This window comes from Clupea harengus, chromosome 3, assembly GCF_900700415.2.
Source record: "Clupea harengus chromosome 3, Ch_v2.0.2, whole genome shotgun sequence".
Lineage (NCBI taxonomy): Eukaryota > Metazoa > Chordata > Actinopteri > Clupeiformes > Clupeidae > Clupea > Clupea harengus.
The window spans coordinates 29658125-29680890 of NC_045154.1; the positions used below are offsets into that span (position 1 = coordinate 29658125).

Genomic DNA, 22766 nt, shown 5'->3' on the forward strand with positions numbered 1-22766 from the left:
AGACTAAATTGATAAAATGATGCGAAACCGTAAAACAAATCAAAGTAAATAAAAATAAATCAAAGTTGTGTTACATGTCAGTGCTACAGTATTAGTGTCGATCCTGGCAGTGGTTCTAGAGGGACCGAGGCCCCTCTGATTCAGACGTGCACCTGGCTAGTCCTCTGATCCCAACAGCTGCTAGACTGAACATGTACCAGGAGACCTCCTTCAAAAGACACACACGCACGCACATGCATCTTTCTTTGTCTCTCTCTCTCTCACAGTCTCTCTCTCAAACACACACACACACACACACACAAGTACACACACACACACACACACACACACACACACACACACACACACACAAGTACACACACACACACACACACCAGCACACCATACAACTTTCTTTCTCTCTCTCTCTCTCTCTCTATCACACACACTAAAGTGAATACCACACCATCCACTTTCTAAATACAGCTTTGAAAAGCACAGCCCACTGGAACACTGAAAGAGCTCCTATGCTGCTTTGAAAACAGCCTCGCTAATCTGATCAGTGTGTCCAGCGATCTTATCCCTGCTCCACCACCTCCACCACCTCCACCATTCACAGGGTCTGCCTGCAGTCTGCTCAGATCCCAAGACATGACTGCAGTGGCAAAATAAACATCAGGCAATGGGCAATGCTCTCAAAAAAACATGAGAGAGAGAGAGAGAGAGAGAGAGAGAGAGAGAGAGAGAGAGGGGAGAGAGAGAGAGAGAGAGAGGGAGAGAGGGGGAGAGAGAGACAGAGAGAGAGAGAGAGAGAGAGAGAGAGAGGGGAGAGAGAGAGAGAGGGAGAGAGGGGGAGTTTGAGAAAGAGAGGGGGAGAGAGAGAGGGAGACAGGGAGGGAGAGAGAGAGAGAGAGAGGGAGAGAGAGAGAGAGAGAGAGAGGGAGAGGGAGGAGGTGATGCCAGGCTCTCTTTCCTCCTGGCCCTATCAGTGCGCTGGCTTCCATTTCCTTTGGGCTGGGTGCAGCACTCTCTGTGGACCAGTAATGCAGAAGAGCGTGTGTTTGATCTTGCGCCGGGCTGAGCGTGTATGTGTGTGTGTGTGTGTGTGTGTGTGTGTGTGTGTGTGTGTGTGTGTGTGTGTGTGTGTGTGTGTGTGTGTGTGTGTGTGGAGGTGGGTGGGCAGAGGGGCTATTTCTGAGGGAGAGAGAGGGGGGGAGAGTGAGAGACAGAGGGAGAGAGAATGAGAGAGGGGGAGATTGAGAAAGAGAGGGGGAGAGAGAGAGGGAGACAGGGAGAGTGAGAGACAGAGGGAGAGAGAGGGAGAGAGAGAGAGAGAGAGAGAAAGAGAGAGAGAGAAAGCAACAGAACACACAGTGCAGTGAGACCTCTGCTGTACAATGTGAGTGTCAGCTCTTTGAAACGGTCGGCTGCAGGACCCTCTCAAGAGTCGCTGCCTGCGACCGCACAGCGGTGATCAGGTTTGTCTACATCCGTGGCCGATCCCTCCTCTGTGTCTCAATAACAAACAAACAAACAAACAAGCAAACGAGGATGCTGAAGTGGAGTCATGTGCAGACATTTTACTTCAAAACAAACAAGAAAAACAAGAAAAGGCACGCCAATTACACAAAAAGGCAAATCCAATTCTGCGTTTCATTTGAAGTCAAATGAACAGCATAAAATCGGTATAAAGCAAACAAGCGCAACATTCATCTGGAGGAAATAAATAAATGAAATAAATTAGAAAAAAAATAAAACTGATTCATCTCCAGGTGTCACGTACAGGCTAACTGGAGTTGAACTTGCAGATCTGAACTCACGAAGCCAACAACCATGTGAGCTGAGACTTACCCTCGAGACCTTGGCGTTGATCTCCACAGAAGTTGAGCAGAGATCAGGGTGAGGACAGGAGGGAGAAGAGAGTGAAAGAGAGAGAGAGAAGGAGAGAGAGATGACCGGAGGAAAAGAAGCACCAAATGAGAGAGGAGGAACGGGAAAGAAAAAGAGATGTTGGTTCTTCATAGCCAAGAGAGAAAGAGCAGAGAGAAAGAGAGAGAGAGAGAGTGAGGCAGGAAATTCTGCTCAACCCTGTCAGAGTCTCAGAGGAACACACTGACTGCAGTTAAACAGTCTATCAGGAGACAGAGGGTGAGAGAGACAGAGTGAGAGCGCGAGAGAAAGAGAGAGAGAGAGAGAGAGAGAGGGGGAGAGCCAAAAATAAGAAGGGCTATTGAACTAGCTGATCTGCGTGCTCCACAAATAGTCGGATGCCTGCTGAAAGAGGCCTGCACAGCTGGCTAATGAGTCTTCTGAGTTATGAAATACAGGCATACAGCAAACAAGCAAGAGAGGTTCTTCCTACAAGGCTGTGGTTTAAAGATCAGGTTCAAAAATGAAGAGTGAGGGTTCATTTTCTCCTGTCGAGGACAAGCCAAAGTGTTTTAACATGCTACCAGACGGGAAATCTGAGGATGTCATTAAAATATATTCATGCATCAAGGATAAGTCGGGTTATGAGATACAATTGTATGTCTAGAACAAGTGTTTGTGAGAAATAGAGAGAGAGGGGGAGAGAAAGAGAGAGAGAGAGAGAGAGAGAGAGAGAGAGAGAGGGGAGAGAGAGAGAGAGAGAGAGAGAAAGAGAGGAAGAGAGAAAACAATGACAAAGGCATCCAGCCAAACAGACAGATAAACGACAGACAAGCCAGAGATGCACTGCCAGCCTCATGTGCTAGTGCTGTGGTTACTCACTGAGCCCTTTTGCAGCCAGTCGATGAGGAGGTGAGCGGTGGCACAGGGCAGCTGCGAGCGGAGCGTCTCCCTCTCCCCGTCACAGGCCTGCAGCTCCAGGGCCAGCCTCAGGTCCTCGGCCAGCTGCAGCACCTGCAGGGGCGCCGAGCTGACTGGAGAGCCCAGGTCATACAGGCCGTTAGTCAGCTCCGCAACAGCCTTAGAGCCTTGGAATGGGGGAATAAGCAGAGATAGAGGTGAAAAGCCATTGGCATTTTATCCCCAAAAAATCATCATCATCATCGTCATCATCATCATCATCAACATTATTGACCAGGACAACCTGGAAGAAGAGATTCTGTATCTAAATGGAACTTTCCTGGATACAGAAATGAATAAATAAACAAATAAATAAGTCATCTTCAGTAGAAGCACAAGCAGTGACATTGTTATCAAGCGTGATCAGCACCAACCATGTGAAACATCTAGAATACTAAAGTTGTCGGGGAACCACACACAACAAAACACCCTTGCATGAGAGTGAAGATAAGAAGACGATAATATTCATAATGTACGGCAACACAGACTAAGGCAATCAACCTCTGCACATGTGTCACTGGCTACAAAGTAGAACACTCCAGGAAATCTGCTCCAATAACTCCATCTGGATCCTGAGGAGACCTAAGGATTCAAAGGCATCTGCAGGCAATTAAGAGGCCATCACAAATGGCGTAGAATGCATATGATGACATGATTCCAACGGCCGCGTCCAACATCAATACAAGCGGAGGAGGGGCCCTGTCAGCCATCATCATTGTGATTAGGCCCTCCATATGGTTTTGTTTCTGATTTAAGGTCAGTGATTATCGCTAGCATATTGTGCAAACTGCTTATTCATCCTAATGTCTGAACCTAATGCTAATTGGTTTGAACTTCAATAGAGAACGCAAGACAGCATCAAACATATGGCACAAAGGCACATTTGGATACGAATGGATCATAACTTACACTGCTGTTGCCTCGAGGCATTGGAACTAGAACTAGATACACTATGAATATTCAAATTGCAGTGACACAGCCAAATAAAACAAGCTAGAGGAGTACAAGGACAACAGTTGGACCTCCAACAGAGAGGAGGGACATTCATGACACAAGACGCTAACCTTTGGGCATTCCTAGAGTCTAGCTGAGGGTATAGCTGAAGAGGCCATACTTAGAGCCACCTTAGTCTATGGGGGTTCTTGCGCCACTTTTCTAGAACTTTCTATTGAGTATATTCAGTACCTAACCATCAACTTGCCAAAAGGGCTCTATCAGATGAATAGGTTACCATATAGTCAAAGTGTTTATTGTCACATGCACCAAATAGCTTCAGCGCAGTGAAATTCTTATGACCTGGCAGGCAACATCTACACAGTAGACGGCATACAAGATAAAAAAAGAACATATAACAAAAATAACAATTTAACATTATAACATATAACATATAACATATAACATATAACAAGTAACAACAATTAAAATTTAAAAGAAGGGCTAGCAGCAGTTTACAGGGTGATTGCAGAATCTCGTCCGAGATCTGCACAGGATACCGGCTCGCTTGCCTCTCTTCTTTCTCCTCCGTCGGCGTATTGGTATACAGATCGGTGGTAGGAAAAAGGAGCCACAGCAAGCACTCCGGTAAGTTGAGAAAAAAGTTGAGAGAAACCCCGTCGAACGAATTTCCAAAAGTGCTAGTCGATCATACTGTATGAACGACAGTGCAGTGTGTACAAGAAAACAAACAATAATAAACAACAGTAATAAACATAAAACTGCGTAGTGCATGCGGAGCCATTGTCAGTGCGACCTTTCTCTACGGCGCACCAAATCCAAGGAGAGCCAGTTCACCAGCAGTATTACATTGTTGTGTTTACATTTAGCTTGAACGTATTGAAGTCGAAGCTGGGAAATATCATAATGGACGTTCCAAATCCCGCCATAACACAAATAAAACACGCCATAATATACGCGTCGGAATTAAACTAGCCTACCTGTTCCTTTCAACAACAATACCAGGTTATCTTAGTGTCTGCAAGCTCTTGAAAGCCATGCACATCTATAGCAAGGTTGAAAATCAAGCAAAGTTAGTGTGCATCATGTATAACATCTTAATGCTTCTCATGTTGGATTTGTGTGTTCTGACAACACAGTAGTCTTGTTTCATTTTGGGTAGCTGCTAGGCTGCATCACACGCCTATCCCACCATGCCGGCTCTCCCTTTAAACAGACGTTGATTCAGCTGTGTGACTACCTCCACCTCCTCGGAACAACAATGCCCCCCACCTCACAACATTCCCACCTTGAACAGGGTGTACAAAAAGTGAGAGGTTTGGCCGCTGTGGGAAATCCCCAACCAATATTTGGAATTTGAAAATATTTTCCTCTGTATAGCTAAAAAAAAAAGCATATCAAGTTGTGATTTCTCTTGTATTCTCTCTGCTTTCTCCGAACACAGTAGGGCATCCAGGGAACCAAGCGGCCTACGAGTCGACAGGTCAACAGCACAGTGGGGTGCTTCACCTTCTCTCTGTGCTGCCCATAACCCTGGAGAAGGCCCTGTCACAGGCCATAACTTCACCCCAAGGGCTGAACACAAACTCCCCACAAACACCTCAGGTCTCTGAGCACCGTGTGAGCATTGCAGCGCTCACCGTGAGGAGAGCCTGGGCCATACAAGACGAGCACAAGGCGGTTGGAGTTCTAAACACAACCTGTTGTGGCAGACCGTGATGCGTGAGGGTTGGCTGAGGGCATACGGCATGTTCACAGACACCCTCTGTGTAGCAGACTTTGACAGGCTAAGGCTAAATCTTTGGCCTGACACTAATTTGTTGTGCCTTTTGTTCTGCTGGGGAAGTTCTTCATTTCCTTTACACATGATCCAAAAGCAGAGGGCCTTCTGAGGCGAGTCACATGAATGCCCAACACCAACCATGTCTAAGCTGATTCTGACTGATGGTTTTTACAGGGGTGAAAAAATCCGCTGTGTCTGACATTCTATTTGCTGAATCTAAAGTCACTGTGGCTCTCCAGTGTTCAGTGATCCTTCAACACGCACGTCATTCCACAGGGAAAAGTTAATGAGTCAGGCTTGAATCACAACATTTCAAGACATTGCAAAACGTCAGGTCAAAGGTCAGGTCGGCTATGTGCTGATTACTGTTACAGGCTGCATGATGAGCCATTGTCTTGTTATCTGAATTTGTCATGGTTTGCCTCTCTTAAAATAAGGTGCCGACGATTCCACTTCGAATCGGTAGGTGGCGCACTTTCAGATTCCTCAGGATGATTATAGGACTAGTGCATTTCAGCCAGTAATTATTTTGAGACTCTGAAGGAAGCGCTGCATTCCTGTGATCACCTTAAACATTCCTAACACTTTCTTTAAACACAGACTTTCTTCACAGCTGAACGTCCCTAAACATAAACTGCTCATGAAGAAAACACAGCAGCTGTGTCTGAAGAAAAACAAACTGCATAACAGGTCTATGCCACTGTGTGTCAGGCAATCCTAACAATCTACCCCTATTCCTGTTCTGCCTTATTGTTCACATATTTAATGGCTACAATAGTCAGTTTACCATGAATAATTGGTAAGGTATGAGAATATGTGCTGACCCATTTTATCCTATCTCATGGTAAATAAATGGTAAATAATACAGGCACTGACTGTGAAGAGGATTCGCTAGAGGATACGCATAAACTCATGGAAATGTTAATGTCAGTTATTTTAGGTCAGTGAACATGTATACGGTATGCAACTGTTTTATAGCGCTCTCTTGAACAAAACAATCCAGGGAATGTATCCTGCATAGCATATGCAGATAACCTGTGGGCTAATATACTGTTCTTGAAAGGATATTCATTCTTACATGACAAGAAGCCATGATAGCTTCAATAGCTATTGTTCTTTTATACAATTCCCATCTCATGTCTTGACATTACACTGTGAACATTTACGTTGAACTCTAAGAACACTCAACACAGTGTGCTAAATTTGTGGTCTAAAAAATTACCATGACTTTCACTTGCTCAGTACAGTAGCTGATGGCAGTGTGCAGCTATTCATCCAAGACCCAAAATGACATCTTCCACTCCATCCCTCAAGCCTTCATTTGTTGACTGCCTACATTAAACATTTATCCTCTATTAGTTAAATCAGCCTGGCAATCGCTAAGCTGGCTGTAGGGCAGATGAAGATCCCCCTCCTGCCCTCCGTCCCCCCTCCACCCCCCACACAATCAGAGGATTCCTTCCCAAAATAGCAACTTCTGCCTCCGCACAAATGTGACTTCAAAATATGCCTGTCCTCTCGACTTTGTAAACGCATAATCCATTCAACAAGGTCCACACGTGTAGGGACCATTACAGCCACAAGAAAAATCACTATTTTACTGTCAACGTAGTATGGATCTGTCAACGTAGTATGGATCTGTTCACGTAGTATGGATCTGTTCACGTAGTATACATCTGTTCATGTACAGCCCTCTTTTGACAATGTACAGAATACTGTTTTCATCTGAAATTGCTGCTACACTATTTTAGATTTTTTTTCAAAATATCTTAAATAATCTCAAATAATCTTTAATATTTCTCATCCTTCCATTTCTTTAACCACTAATTACATTGAATAAAAAGATGATTGAACTCAACATGTTGTAACCAAAACTAAGAAATGAAGATGTTCTCATCATAAGTATAATCCCTCACCTGCGATAATGTCATCCATCTGCTCCAGCGCAGCCTCCAGCATGTGGCTTGCATCGGACGCCATGACAACACAATTCTACAGCATCCACAGCAAGGCAGCACTGTATCCTGCAAAATCAAAACAAAATAGAGTCAGGACAAGGAAAAACAAACAGGAATGAGTTCTACCCTCATCGTATTACCAAAATAATTACAATGGACTACACGCTGTTCTGATTTCTGCCCAGTGATTATAATAGTAAAACAATGTTCTTGGCAGCAACAGAGGCAGAGTGCATTGCATTGCATTATGAGTCAGCTCTTGACTGTCTTTCCAGCAGTTACTTTAGTGTACAGCAAGGACCATGATGCTGTCACAAGCCATGCAGAAACCTCTGAATATTACTGCTAAGCATGCATTATGTTGTCAAAAAAGAACATCTTTCAAGACTCGTCATAATGTTTTTTTCAGGATAAAGTTACCAAACACTCATGTGCAGTCTATTCATCTTTGCATTCTTTGTTTTGTATGTGTGTGTATTTGCTTGCTTGTTACAGGGCCTCAGGATGTGTACAAATCCCATAAAAGGCTCTGAAGACGTGAACACATGCAATGCAATGCACAGGGATATTGTTTAATCCTGTACCCATAATGACACCGTTGATGTACTTTTCGAATTATTTTGGAAAACGTACACCGCAAGTTGTGTTGTCCAAGATGCTTTAAGTGAATTCATGAGACATTTTACACAGGTTAATTTCATGTGTGTATATGTATATGTATATGTGTGCTAGTTTACACAGGTTCATTTCATGTGTGTATATGTATATGTGTGCTATTTTACACAGGTTCATTTCATGTGTGTATATGTATATGTGTGCTATTTTACACAGGTTCATTTCATGTGTGTATATGTACGGTATATGTGTGCTATTGTCGCTATGCTCATCGCCCTCCTGCTCCTTTATGTCAGCCTGATGAGCAGACCCCCGATGTCCAAAGATATCACACACTGCGTTATTAATTAGGCCGTCCCCAGCGCTGAGCTTGCAGAGGGACCACACCATCATCACCATTCCCCAAGCCCAGTACATGGAGCTCCAGTGGGGAAGCCCCAGGCGGCTGAGTAAGCCTAGTTGGTATTTTCCCAAGGTTGACCCCAATGAGAGGAGGAATGACATAGCGTAGCGTAAAGCAGGGGATCTCTCTCTCTCTCTCTCCATCTCTCTTCCTCTCTCTCTAGGTCATGAATGGCAGAGGAGTCTGAGATTAATTAGGCCTCGGAGCTAGTGTTTCATGCCTTTGTCATCCTGCCTAGTGGCACACACGACCAACACATAAAAATAGAATGAGCTGTCTGCATACTGTGTTACGGCAAGGCTAACCGGATCAGTGTTTGACAGACAGAACGCAGCGATGGTAACAGGAGCACACATTTTCCCTGCTAAAATCTTATGTCATGACAAGAGGTTAAGCCTTGATGTGTGTGTGTGTGTGTGTGTGGGGTGGTTACTGGACTGCAATGGGATGGTGTATCTGAGATATCTGGTATCTGTTTCATGTTACATGACATCTTCGAAAACCTCTACATTCCCTGTGAACAGAACCAACCCTATAGCCTAACCATATCTGCCAGCAATGGTCTGTCAGTAACACACCCTTCTGATACAAGCTGTGATATAAGCAGTTTAAATAACACTGAAATAAAACAGTCTTAATGCTGCAGTGTGTCTGCTTGACTGTAAATAGACAACATGACCATTAACACTTCCTGATGAAAAGGACAGGACACAAAAGGCAACTGTACAGGCAAGGCACTGAAAGGGTGCAGGGACCTCAATGCTGTTAATTATCCTGCTGCATTTAGCTTGAGACGGCATAGCCTGACGCCTCCATTCATGGCCATTGAGAGTTGCTGTCTCCAACACGGATTGGAAGGATCTGGACAAAAGCTCCAGCAGCCTTATAGTCAGGAGTCTGATAACAGAACGTGAATGAAGGCCTTCAATTGTGTGGCACTCGGACATCAGCAGTCCCTGGCACAAGTCATCGACAGACTGTGCTGTTTTAATACGACTGGCTAGTTCAGTGTAAGACCGTGTAGTGTCTACAGTCTTACACCACCCCTCTACAACACACTGAAACTGGAAATGCTGATCCATAACATAGCATAAATGAGTTCAGCATACAAATGACTTTGTAATAAAACTCCACTATACCTTTAACCTACATTTTGCTGTAAGCAGGTTTTACCTCGTTTGGTATTTCTGCTGTGGCACAAGTACCTTCATGTCCCATTCAAGGTTTGTCCGACTATTTGTCACAAGCCTTGCTAAGTTGCCACACTAGAACCAACACGGCCTCTGTTTCGTTATTTTTGCAGTCACACCCAGTAACACTACCCAGCATGTAATAATAATGGATTAGAGACATATATGCACATATGGAAGTCCAAACCAATGAAGCCAAAAAACAGCACTTCAGTGCCCACTTTGCCCACCCAGTATATCTTGCTTTGAGAAGTTTGGAAAGTGGACTAGGAGATAAACATGCCACAGAACTGCTGATGTCCAAGTCCATTGGTTTCCTCTCACTTAAATGACAATGCAAATACAGATGTCAGTCTTTTTTTGGCATAATGAGAGAGAGAAAATGTCCTCCACAGATTATGCTCATGTTTCCCGCCAGCGCGGCATTCCCCATTGACATTCAGCACCTGCATGCACTCCCCTCTGGATAAGCCGTTGACACACAGGGCTGAAATCCAGCGGACTGCGGCCAAAGCACATTTTCCTCCAAAACGCAACATTTCAGTTGAGTCCAGCTCTCATGGGTGAATGAGAGTGCAGCTTTGCAACAAACCAGAAAGGCTGTCTGTACCATGACCTGAACAAAAGACCTATAAAAAGTTACTTTCAAAGACCACATCAAAAAGCCACATGCTCACTCCTTTGCCCTTGTTGCCCACGCAGGTCAAACATCAGATGCGGGTACATTTTTGTCGTAGACAGGAACCAACAACTCAGACAATACACTCAACAACTTAGTTAGTGAAGTATCACTTGTACAAGCAGAGTCCTTCCAGCATTGAGCAGTTATTGACCTGATTTAAATGCTGTATTAATTCCACTCACACAATCTGTTTTTAAAAGCTTACATTTGTCTACTGGATGAAGGCAATCATCTCTAAAGCATAGTCACACCAACCAAATACCTATCTTACATACGTTTCAGCGATGCCTCCCTCACAGCAAAGGAAGTCTCCAAACACAGAGTCCCATAGTTAATCGCTTCACCAATATTTGTTCCACAATCGCTCTACCCACCTGTGAGTCTGTTTCCCCAGTCAGAACTGCATGTATTCCATCCGGTCATCCCCTCAAACACCCCCACACCCTTCTTCAGCTCCTCGAGTGTGTCTCTCTCTCCGCCACCCCGGATCTAGAGAGTGGCCGGGCCACCGAGTGCCTCCACCGCTACCTCTAAAATGATTAGTGACATCATGGACGTCACATGCCGGCCACTGTTCTAAGCACATTAGCGAGAGCCCCGGCTCCTGGTGGATCTGGTTCCTGCATATCATCAAACTCTGATAAGCCTCTATGACAAGAGGGGGTGGAGGGAGCCTCAGGGTGGCCCTTTAAGACCCCATTCTTAAAACAGAGCCTGGGCAAAACACACACACACACACACACACACACACACACACACACACACAAATGCACACACACACACACACACACACACACAAAGAATAATCTGCCGCAGGGCTGGAGAATTTCCATTACTCGGCTCTTTTCACTGCATTCCAGATTATTTTACAAGCTTTCACTTTCCGCCACAGATAATGTGGCACAATAGGTTAGATGGTTGTGTTAAGCAAAGCAAACAAAGCAAAAATAGCAAACAGACCCCCATGCAGTGGCAAGGCCTTCTCATGCAATGCTGTGTTCATGAAAACAATTGTTGTGTTCCTTCTGTTGGTAGAGATGTTTGGTATTTATATCTGTCTGTTTAAGAGAGAGAGAGAGACTGACTGGCTTCAACCATCTTAATAATTACAAAATACTGTTTTTGTATGATGAGCTTTATTAGCAAACTCTTATGCCTGAAACTATTATTATTTCCTATTTTAGTGGTAAAGTACCTTCCTAGACAAAAAAAAAATGTAAGTTCCTTACGAGACTGATATGATTCTTTCTAATTAAAATAATGACAAACAAGACAATGATGAAGAGTTAAAGACTTCATCTCTGTCAGGGCGCCCTACATGCTCTCCCCATAGGGCCAAACAGCACAGCGTGGCAACACAACACAAGAGACCTTATTCCCATCAAAGTATATAGACCCATGGCCAAAAGCTGCCATCTAGGGTTACAGCTATCAACACGGTCTAATTCTTTAACAGAGGGAGGACAAGTCGAGCAATTGAGAAGAGCCAAGGCTTTCTGCTGTGTAAGCGCTGTGGCACCCTGTGACTTCGAAGACACTGTTCCGCCAGTGCAGTGGCAGCTTATGCAAGTTTCAGGTCGCAATGCACCTGTATCGTATACTTGTTTGTACAAACCTTCATAATTGCAACAATCCCCAAAAGACAAATGATATCTTTATAATAAATACCATTATACTCATTATATTCACCATATATTACTTTTTACTTTTTAATTTAACACACCCTATATGCTTTTTCATTTCATTATGAAAAAAAACTCACTCTCATTTAGCGTACGTAGACTTTTATTTATATTTACTTCCTTGAAGTATGTTCACACCTTGAAGTTTTTGTAGTGTCACCATCCTCGTCAGTGTGTCACATATCACAAAGGACGAACAAAGGCCATACAAATATCTACCACAAACGACAGGAATCTAGCAATAGGGATACTGTGTTTCCTTTGTTACCAGGCAGTGAGCAGGAATCTTCATTTCAGTCAAGAGGGCTCAACACACATTAGGGTGCCAGTGTGTCGTATGCCCTCAGATTCTTCAGGATGTTTGCACTAGCCGAAACGGGTCACTGGAATGAGAGAGACCACTCCAGGCCCGTGAGAATACAAACCAGTGTGGCAGGAAAAGCCACTGAAACACTAACCGAAACAAACAGAGCTGCTGGCATTTAACACGCCTTGGCTTTCCCATCCTTCCTACCGTTTACACATACAGATCCACTTTCATCATTAACTTCAACAGTGTGTAGACCTCCACGGTTATACAGCACTATGCTGGCTGTTGACAGGCTGTTTACTACAGTGTTAATGATCAATTAACAGTGTTAATGATCAATAGTCATGTTGGACATTCAGTGGAATGTTGGACCTTGGGAAATATCTGTGGCACATAGCTATGCTATGAATCTCTGTGTCTGATAGATTTACTTACATTGGGAGCTATCCAGATAGCTAGATAACTATTACAACACAAATCAACACAGATCCCAACCTATAACTTCATATGTTTTTGTTGCATGCAAGGCCATTCAGTAACTTTGAATCAGATATTTTCTGTGGGAAATATTTCATGGGCCTTTGCCTCATCAATCACTCTCCAAAATGTCAACATCAGCCGAGCCTAGCCTAATCGCTGTGGCAGTAGCTGTTACGTGGCTCTGACACGCTCACGGCCCCAATCACACACAGCCACTACCAAGGCAACACACACAAAAAAAATGCAAGCATGCAATTACATGAATATTACCCAGGGTCTTTCACACCGAAGTCTGTTGTAATTTATCACAAATGTAAGAGGGTGTCCATAGACTGAACCTATCCGTTGTTCTTTATTTGGACATGGAACTACTATTAAGTCTAACATTCAACATTTGGCTAGTGACTAAAGGTGCCTATTAGCTTTTTTTGTTTATGGGACAGACATATTTAGGAAAAATGCACCACATTTTTATGTGTGCATGTTTTATGTGAGTTACGCCTACAGCGTTACACAAGCCGGGAAGAAAAGCGGAGTAAGCATTAGGTGGCAGACCAATAAAGCCAGCGTGTCAACACAGCTTAATATGTTAACATCAAAGGGAGAGACAGCCAGCCACATCAAATCAGGCCCTCCTTCCAGAAACATTCTGTTGTGCAGACATGTGAATGTTGTAGTTGACATGGTGCTACAGAAGTTTGTCCTACCGGTTGTAGTACAGAGCTTCTCTCTTGAGAGTTTCAAAATGAAAAGGTTCCTGCATGAGAAAGACAGGTGAACTGGAGTGTAGCCTTTTGTAGCTTAAAAGCCATGAGCAGCCAAGCAGCACAAGGTTCTTGAGCAGCCAAGCAGCACAAGGTTCTGGCTAGAAAGATGAAGTGATGGTGACGGAGAGGGAGCTGGTACCAACTGCACTCTGAACATCACCGCCAGACGACATGAAAGCCAAGAGACAACAGGCATTTCCAAGTGACTGTCAACTGACTGTGTCTTTGTGCGGGCTGCGGAGAGATATGTTTTCATTGTGGTATCAAAATCGCAACCTACAAGGCAGCTCTCCCGAAACGGGCCCGGCTCAAATGACAGGGGGATAGTGTTACAGTCGCAGAATGCAAACTGTGCCTCGTGGCTTCGCCAGTGACATGACTTCAGATCACTTCACTGACCAGCCAGGTGGAATCGACGGCCAGAAACCTGCACGACTGCGTGGCTTCCACCAACCACAGCGAGATGAATACATAGGACTGAGCAAAGGCTAAAAAGCATTCAGATTACCAAATGGATGTTAGTGTACATGTTGGTCATGGTATACATTCATACCTAAATGATCAACACAGACCGATAGTATGGTATTTCTGTCATCATGAACTGGAGTTGAGGTCTAGTGCATCCCCCCCCCCCCATGTGAGAGCTCACCGGTCCAACGTGATCAATTGGGCAGCCATGACGCCAGAGCCAGCAGAAAATGTCCCTTGGGGGCAAGTATGCCCACGTGTGTCACCCACGCCAACGGAAATGTCAGGAGGTCAGTCAAGGAGCAGGAAGACCAACATTTCCCTTTCAGTGGCTCCCATGGCCAGCAGGAGCTGTCAGCATCTCAGGTATTATCATAATGCAGCTCTCATGCCAACGGTTTGCATATTGTGCCATGGGGCATTCGATTCACGTGGCTAGCTGCACACTGTGTGAGAGACAGCATCCATGCAGCACATCTGACTATATTTACTTTTCCAATATTTGCATGCTACTGACAATGATAGGACTTTGTGTGCCCACAGAAAACACACAAGCTTAAAGAAAGATGTCTACACAGATCTTTTGATGTGGCTTTTGTGTTTTGCTTCCAAAACATTGATGTTTTTGTAGCTATCCATTGTCACATTAGAATACAAATAATTAGTCTTATGGTTAGGTGCTAATTAGCTATAGTTATAAGATAGATGACTGGGGTTTGTGTAAAGTGAACATCTGGGCTAGGTTCAGATTGTGGTCAGTGGTAGCTAATACATTATTTGACAAGCAGCCTAATTGACAGTTGGTTCTGGATGAGAGGTATTTGATGATTTAGAGCTGATTTATAGACTGATTGTAAAGAATTTCAAATTGTCTGCTAAAATGCTGCTGTACTTTCTTACTCTTCTCGCAAGATTTCCATTTATAAGTCACATGACACTAGCAACACCAGGTAAGGAGTTCGTTTTCAAATGGAGAATGAATCATGATCCAAAATACTGTTAGCCATTTAAGATTAAAGCAATTTTCTTGAATCCAACCTGTCAATACAGCTGGTCTTGTGTGCTTTTTCAGGTGTTACAAAGCTTTATCAAAGAAGGTCATACACACTTCCCTCCCTACACACATTTCTTTCTAGCCTTGTGAAATAAAGTTCAAGGATCTACAAATTTGTGTCAATGTGTCAATTTAGTCTGTGAAATGTAATTACATAAAAAGCTGAGTGTTATTTCCTTGAGTTAGGTGTCACTGAAAGTTTGTGTCTCCAAACCGAAAAAAACTAGCTCACCGCCCCTGCCCGACTGGTCGATCGAGTTGTCTCACCTCACCTTCATGGAAACCTCCCTTCAAAAGAGAAAAGCCCCCAGGCAGGCCCTGAACAATAAACGGCTGAGTAAACTCCACTCCTGTTGCTTATTTTCTCAGAGCAGCTTGCTTGTTTGTGCCCACGCCCATCGTGCATCTGAGGGCCTGGGCTTGATTAGCCCTGACAGGGAATGGTCAAGTTACTGCAGCACATTAAAACAATGTTCACTTCGTCCTTTCCATTTAGTTTCTAGCTGAGTGACCTGACAAAAAAAAAAAAACATTTAAGTTGGTTTTATTGGTCCGAGAGTTGCAGGAAAAAATAAACGATGGTGATGTGGGAGATATCAGTTTACAGAGCTCAGAATTCATGGCTTACCATTTCAGAGGATATTAGAAGATTTTGGTTTGTGAATGTGATACTATAAGAACACAGTTGGAATCAGTTTCGAAATTGTATAACGGTGCACTGCAATATCAATATTACAGCTCAGAAGAACCAAATAAATGCCCCCAAATGCCCTGAACACAGGAGCAGGCTTAAGTTTGAATCCAACTTGTGCTGACATTGGCAAACAATCACAAGATCTGTTCATAATGTTGGCTTGACTCCTGGGCTGGGATGTCATCTCAAAGCCCATACAATTGCACACAGAGAACAGAGCAGCGCTGGGCACAAATGAAAGGCTTTATCCATTCGTTGAAGCACATGATCTTCAGAGCAGAGCCTGTCAGCCCTGACGGTCATTACCAAGTAAAATTTCCTCTGGTGAGCCATAGCGCCTATGTGTTGGTTTCATCCCGCCCCCTCCCTCTCCTCGTCTCTCGGAGATAGAAGAGACACGCCGATGGAAATGTAACACATTCTCCCGAATGACAAGCAGGGGGAGAGATGCTATTCATATCTGTTGAAATGATTTCAAAATATGCTGTGCAAGGGGCAGGTCTGATTGGAATGCTCAGGTCACAACTGCTTATCTGAGGGTGATTCTGTGAGAGCTCACAATAATAAGGCATCAGTTACTGGATGGAAGCAAAGTTGTAAATAATTTTCAGGGATTAGGGATCACGGTGGATAAATCCAGCTCATCACATCTGAATGAGGATTATCTCCCGAATGAGAGGCAGAGGAGACCCCATCTGTGTGCAGTATTTGACAGGGTAATTAACCACGTGCTCGCTTGTCCACACACACACACACACACACACACACGCTTAATGATCTTTCCCATTAATGTCAAAACGTCCACTTTGATCATCTGGGATATAATCCCTAAATCTGCCAGGCTCAATTCATAATCCAAGATCACTTCACACCCCAACTGAGCACTCACAAGTGGCTGCATCAAGGACTGGATGCAGTAACAACGCCATACTTTTGTTTCACATGTTGATTGTGTTCACCATGCAAACAATAGCTTTCATAAACAGCTGAGACCAAGAAAGTCTGGATAAAGCAAGCTCCAGGTCCTTGACTTGTGGTACTAGTAGGTAATACACTATTATCAACCTACAATCCTACAATCCTATTTCCCCTGCGGGAACAACCAATGTAGGCTACCTGAAGGTGTTCCAAGTTGCCAAAAGAGACGAATTTGTACACTTATTTGACAACTGATCCACCTGTTTGGCACGCAAATCCAAAGCAAATATGCAAAATGCAACTGACAACAAATCGACAAAGTGACCTTGTCAGCTGCTGTCTCTGATAGAACCTACGCGCTGACTAATGTTCAAGTCCATCTTGGCACTTTCTAACCAGTAAGTCATTGAACTTTGCATAAGTCATCACATCACAACTGTAGAAGTTCGCTTGCGGAGAGCGAAAATAAGCAGAAACAGCTGCTGTCCAAGACTTCCAAGACCAGACTACTTTTACTAAACACCAATAGTGCTGTTGATAGTTATAGAAAACAAGTCTTTTAACTCACCTGAGCGCGAAAATAAAGCCCAAATAAATACCAATCCTACAAGTTAGGCTTCTGACTTCATATAGACGTGTCAATCAATTAATGTAGATTTTGCCACATTGCCACTCGTTTCATTTCACGCGGTGCATCACCTTCCCCGTGGAACCGTTGTCGGGTGAAAGCGCCGTAAATTCATTCTAGTGTCCTCCTCCATCCCATCACCTGTCATGTGATTTTAGGGGCGGGCCACGACCAGTACGGCTCTCGTGAAGTTGTCTGTTTGTCCCCCGTATGCTACCCAGTTTGAACTTCCTCATTTACCGAAGATAAAAGATTGACCTTAACGTTACTCTGTAGCAACTTCAACGGTAATGCTGTGTATCATTAAAAAGCAGATATAAATATTAACAAACCTCTTCTGTGTTATGTAGACTTGGGAATATTTGACAGGGGGTGCGTATGAGGAAGCAATACATTTGTATTTAATATACATGTCTTTTAGTATATTCTTATTTTGAATTTTTAGATTTATTTTTGCATTTAGTGTTCGTTCTTACAACACTCTAGACCCATAGTCCATAATGGGCTCTAGTAGAAAGTAGGCTAGTAGAAAGGGCGACGGTGGCATCTAGTGGTAAGACAAAATGGGATCAAGTAGATCATCTTGTGGTTGGAGTTGTCGGGTGGCTATCACAATGGCACAGTGTGCTTTTTGATAAGCGATATTTGTTAAGTGCCTTCACAACCGAGAGGATTTAAAGAGTAGGCTAGAACTATGGAAAATGTAAACATTCTGTATGCTCATTGTATGAGTAATGCTTCAACTTTTTATTGACCAATAGATGTCAGTAATGAGTGTTAAACATGGACATTTTTAGAACCTGTCCATCAAACTTCCTTTGAAACGAATGCTTTAATATCCATACAGCTGAACAAAAGAGCAATATTTGAAATAAAATATTCCAAATTCAAAGCATGCAGTGGGTTAATAATTTCATTCGTCTACTACACTGGTTATTTCAATTATCCTGGGTTCTACTGTCTGTAATACACAACATGCAATTCTAAATATCAGCTTTATTATTCAAGTAACCACCTCAATTTGATGTGGCCACATTTTTTTTCTTGACATCTAGCTTGTAGATGGTTTGGTAGCCATCATCCCAGCTGTAGAGCTCCTTGTTTTGGGGGTAATACTGCATGCTGGCATGGTTGGTGTACCCCTTGGGAAAGAACAGCACAGGGGACTCTCCATTGAGGATGATGTCATGGATGTCATACAGACAGCGTACGCTGGAGCGCCCCCCATGGCGGGAGTTGTAGACCACGTACATAGTTCCGCAGATCAGAAATGCCGCCTCAGCGTCCCGACTGTTACAGGAAGTGTCCCAGAAGTGCTCCACGTGCATCGTCCCGGGGTCAAGCTTTGTGAGAACCAAGTTTCCTCCGAGATCAGGGTCAGCATGAATGACCCAGAGCCCCATCTCATCCACTACCAGGTGTACGAACGTATGCGGGGAGAGAGCATATACTGGAAGATGGCGCGCCCCTGGCAGTATAATGCTATCACTAACTGTGCGGTTGAGGAGATGCACCTTAAGAATCCTGTTAGCCGTGTCTGCTTGGTGGTAGTACACAAAGCCGTTGTAGATCACATGGCCAGTCCCCTGCCAGGGGAAAGGCAGCTGGATAGTGTTTGATTTCTGGAGGAAATTGCTCTCATGGAAGATCTTTAAAGACGGAAACTCAATCAAGGTGTCATTTTTTATGCCGTAAAAGTAGTAGACTTTTGCTGAACCTTTAGTTGGGTCCCTCAACCAGGCACCATATATATCACCAGCTTTCTTCACAATCTTCATGGACTCAACACCAGTTAGAACTGTGCCACAATCTGCAATGACATATAAGAGGCCAACACAAGAACTAGTTACTAGTCACATGTACTGAAAGCAGGCAAAACAGTACAAAAAACCTGCGATTTTCTCAAAATGAGGTAAATCTTTTTTTTTCTCTCTCTCTGTCACATTTGTACTACTTGTATGCACCTCAGCACACCTGTTAGTCTCTCTCTCTCTCTCTCTCTCTCTCTCTCTCTCTCTCTCTCTCTCTCTCTCTCTGTCTTCATTGCTGGGAGATGAAATAGGTGAAGGTACCTGTCCCAAAGTCAGTTTTAGCTTTCTTCTTTAGTGTCCGGGCTTCTTTCACCTGTTGGTCCAGCAGAGCCTCCTCCATGTGCACATTAGGCAGGTCTGGGATGTTGTTCTGTACGTACTCCATGTCCCTCTCCAGGCGGCCTACCCTCAAGGCCACACTCTCCACCTGGGTCTTCACCTCAGCTTTATGTGCTCTTATCCTGTTCATCTGGCCGTGGATCTCATTGGACAAGTAGTATATCTTCTGTCCATGCAACTGCATGTTGTGTTCACATTTGATCAGGCGTTCCTGGCCAAACATTGACAGAGAAATGAATCCAGTAAACAACAGAGACATATTGTGTTTTTCCGTGGTCCCATGTTTGTTTCTGCATCACACTGAATAAAGTATGTCAAGGAGATGTATCTGATGTCAGCGTTTTGTTCTGTGCAGTAGATGAAATGTGGCAAGGAGGATGGAAAGATCATTTTTGAGACTTGAGAGTGAAGACACTTACCTCCAGCTGGATAAGCCTTCTCTGGAAGTACTGCATCATGGCTAAATCCGGGGTTATCCTCTGAGCATGGCTTGTGTCTGCAGCCAGGAGTAGCAGACTTGCTAGGTGAAGCAGTCCGACATACATTACTGACAGAATAAGCTTATAAATCAGCTTAAAGATGGAGTCCTCTTACTGGAAGTTAGTGAAGAGCATCAAAGTAAGTGCTGCAAATAACAAGACCGGCGGGGCTCCAGAGCAGTCTGGCTCGTTTGTTATTCCGTGAGATACTATTGTTGGCTCTGCGACTGTCTTGAGTATTGAGAGAGCCTTCTATGTTGCCAGCAGCTTTGTGTTCCTGCTGTAATAACCCCCAGATGTTCGGACACGTCTTCATTCTGGGAAGGCACTGGATGACCTCAAATTATTAAATGTAGTATGACCAGGTGATAATGATCAGCCCACTGTGTACACATATTTTAAGTGCTGAGTATATTTTTTTTAGATGATACAGACACCCTGAAGTGGTCTTGCAATCTGGAGTGAATTTCCTTCAGGTTAGAATATCCCTACAGTCTTTCTTCTGTCTACTTTCAGGATGAAAAAGGCCGTAGTATCTGCAGGATCACAGTGTGATGGTCTAAAAAATAAGGAAAAGGAGGGTAACGAAGCCATTTTACTTACACTGTGTATTATGTGTTCTCACATTACTCTAGAATAAGGTACACCATCTGTTGTTGTGGGTGGAGATTTTGTTACTTAAATAATTGATATTTCATTCTGGCTAACCTGAACAACTCTCTCTCTCTCTCTCTCTCTCTCTCTCTCTCTCTCTCTCTGCCAAGGGTTTGGACTGATGTAGATGTTTTCATACCCTGTTAGCTCAGGTCATGTCATCTCAATTACATCATAATTATTGCTGCTCCATTGCTAAATCATTAAAGGTTTTTCAGTTAACCTCACTGTAGACTAAATAAGTTAGAGAACGGTTATTGCAAATATGTCCACCAGAGGGTGCCACGTGTTTATTGCAGCAGTTTACAATGTGCCTGGTAGAAATAAATATGGTTTGCAATGTACCTCAGACTACCCCATCATCAGTTATATTTTCAGACATTTCAGGATGGGTTTTTGGAACAGATCACCAGATGAATGCACAACTCCTCCATCATAACAGAATTGTCGTGGATAATGTAGTGATGGTATACATGCATCATGACTACAATGCACAATAGCATTTAACTCCTTGTATTAATTATATATGCCGATGCATAATGCAATGGACTGGAGATGGGTTTCGTCTTAAATAGTAATAACCAAACATGATTTCTGCATTAACTAGAATATTAAGTGGAAACACTCTGCTGGTTCAGTTTCATTCCAGTATTCGTTTTTGTCAGTTAGACAACACACCCGTGTTGCATTTTTTTCCCTGCACACAGGGAGAGCCAAGCCCTCAATGCCAGATGTGTTGTATGGTGTTATATAATGCTAGCCTGACTTTTGAGGCTCCTTTTTTTCCCAATGTATCCTCTGCATGCCTTTAATTAGTCATGGTGAAATAACAGAGGTGTATTCTACCTCGCGAATGAAGGCAGAGTTAGGGAGTCACAGTTGTGTCAATGTAATCTTTATAAAATCCCATGAATGTCAGATAAGAAGAGACCGTCCCTGAATGCTATTTGTCAGTCTCCCATTCTCATGTCTGTGACCCTGAGCTTCGTGGCAAACCTGAAGCAGGGCTTTGTGCTGCTCTGCAACTGAAGGGCCGTCCTCTCTTCTTCTTGGCTCTGGATTCTCTGAATGGCCTTCCTTTTGGTTGGAGAAGATTCAATAGCAGGCTGTGTTCTCTCATCTCACAGGTGCACTTCTGCTCCGAGGGAGCCCCATAATGGTCCTGTTGTCCAGGGGGACCCCATGATGCCTGCTCTGCCTCCTAATAGCACAGTCCTTCGTGCCTCGTGCCTGGCATGTTATGATGGATGTGGATGCAGTGTTCAAAATGTGTTGAGACAAAACTCAATCTGAGTACTTCTACTGAGTACTGAGTGAGCGATCTGCACACTTATTATGTGTATGTGGAAGTATATAGTAGGATGATTATTTGTATATGTAATTCTTGTTGGCAGGTCAAAATTGTTTGTAATGTTGTCCTGGCAGTCAAGGATCCCTAGGTGTCCTGAGTAAACACAGAATTTTGCACACCAGGTCCATAGAAAATTGCAATACAATTTTTGATAGTGTGATTCGCTTTAATTTGATACATAATATCATGTTTGGCACTTCATTCCCAAATGACAAACCTCTGCATGCTCAATATCAAGTACAGAATGAATGTTTTATTCTACACTTAAAGCTGTTTGCCGAAAAGAGTATATTCTGATGTGACCCTTTTGTAATCACCAACATATTGATTCGTAACTGTAATTTAATATCATCATATCAATAATTTTATCACGAAACTCCATTACATGTAACTAGTTCATTCCCAACCCTGCCTGAAGGCCATGTTACATTTACCAACTAGACACAAATTTTAGCTGAAGGGAGTGTCAAATTAAATAACTGGGGTTTATGATATTTTGCCACTGCAGTTGAGAAAGTCATCACACAGATTAACATAAAGTTGCTATCACTATGGCAGGAGAGACATGCTGGTACAAAACTAAACCTCACAAGACTACATATGCATAAGTAAACTCAAATCACCATATTTTAAACGGGGATGTTGCTTCAGTCACAAATCCCTACCCCGACAACCATTTCACAGAAAATCTGAGATGTCTTATAATATTGGGACAGGGTAATGGGCGATTAGCTTAGC

General features: G+C 43.5%; 2 protein-coding genes across 12 annotated transcripts in view; both read right to left on the bottom strand.

The window, feature by feature from the left end:
• ppfibp2b (PPFIA binding protein 2b) overlaps nt 1-17527 on the bottom strand; it is a 50881-nt gene extending 33354 nt beyond the window's left edge. For 5 of the 11 annotated variants that reach the window (XM_031565318.2, XM_031565316.2, XM_031565321.2 and 2 more), the window contains exons 1-3: nt 17335-17527; nt 7462-7569; nt 2731-2936 (exon numbers count right to left, since the gene is read on the bottom strand). In XM_031565318.2, the coding sequence (XP_031421178.1) occupies nt 2731-2936; nt 7462-7525 (270 nt within the window). In that variant the 5' untranslated portion in view covers nt 7526-7569; nt 17335-17527. Of the gene's footprint in view, nt 1-2730; nt 2937-7461; nt 7570-10767; nt 10891-17334 lie in introns of those variants that run through there. The other 6 variants (XM_031565319.2, XM_031565325.2, XM_031565323.2 and 3 more) reach the window with 3 other exon arrangements.
• Nucleotides 17528-18126: 599 nt separating this feature from the next.
• Nucleotides 18127-20234, bottom strand: olfml1 (olfactomedin-like 1). Its single transcript, XM_012839097.2, has 3 exons — nt 19964-20234; nt 19467-19755; nt 18127-19204 (listed from the first exon to the last, which is right to left on the bottom strand). Exons 1-3 carry the CDS (start codon nt 20087-20089, stop codon nt 18411-18413), a joined length of 1209 nt encoding a protein of 402 aa, XP_012694551.2. The 5' UTR covers nt 20090-20234; the 3' UTR covers nt 18127-18410.
• Between the last annotated feature and the right edge of the window lie 2532 nt (nt 20235-22766).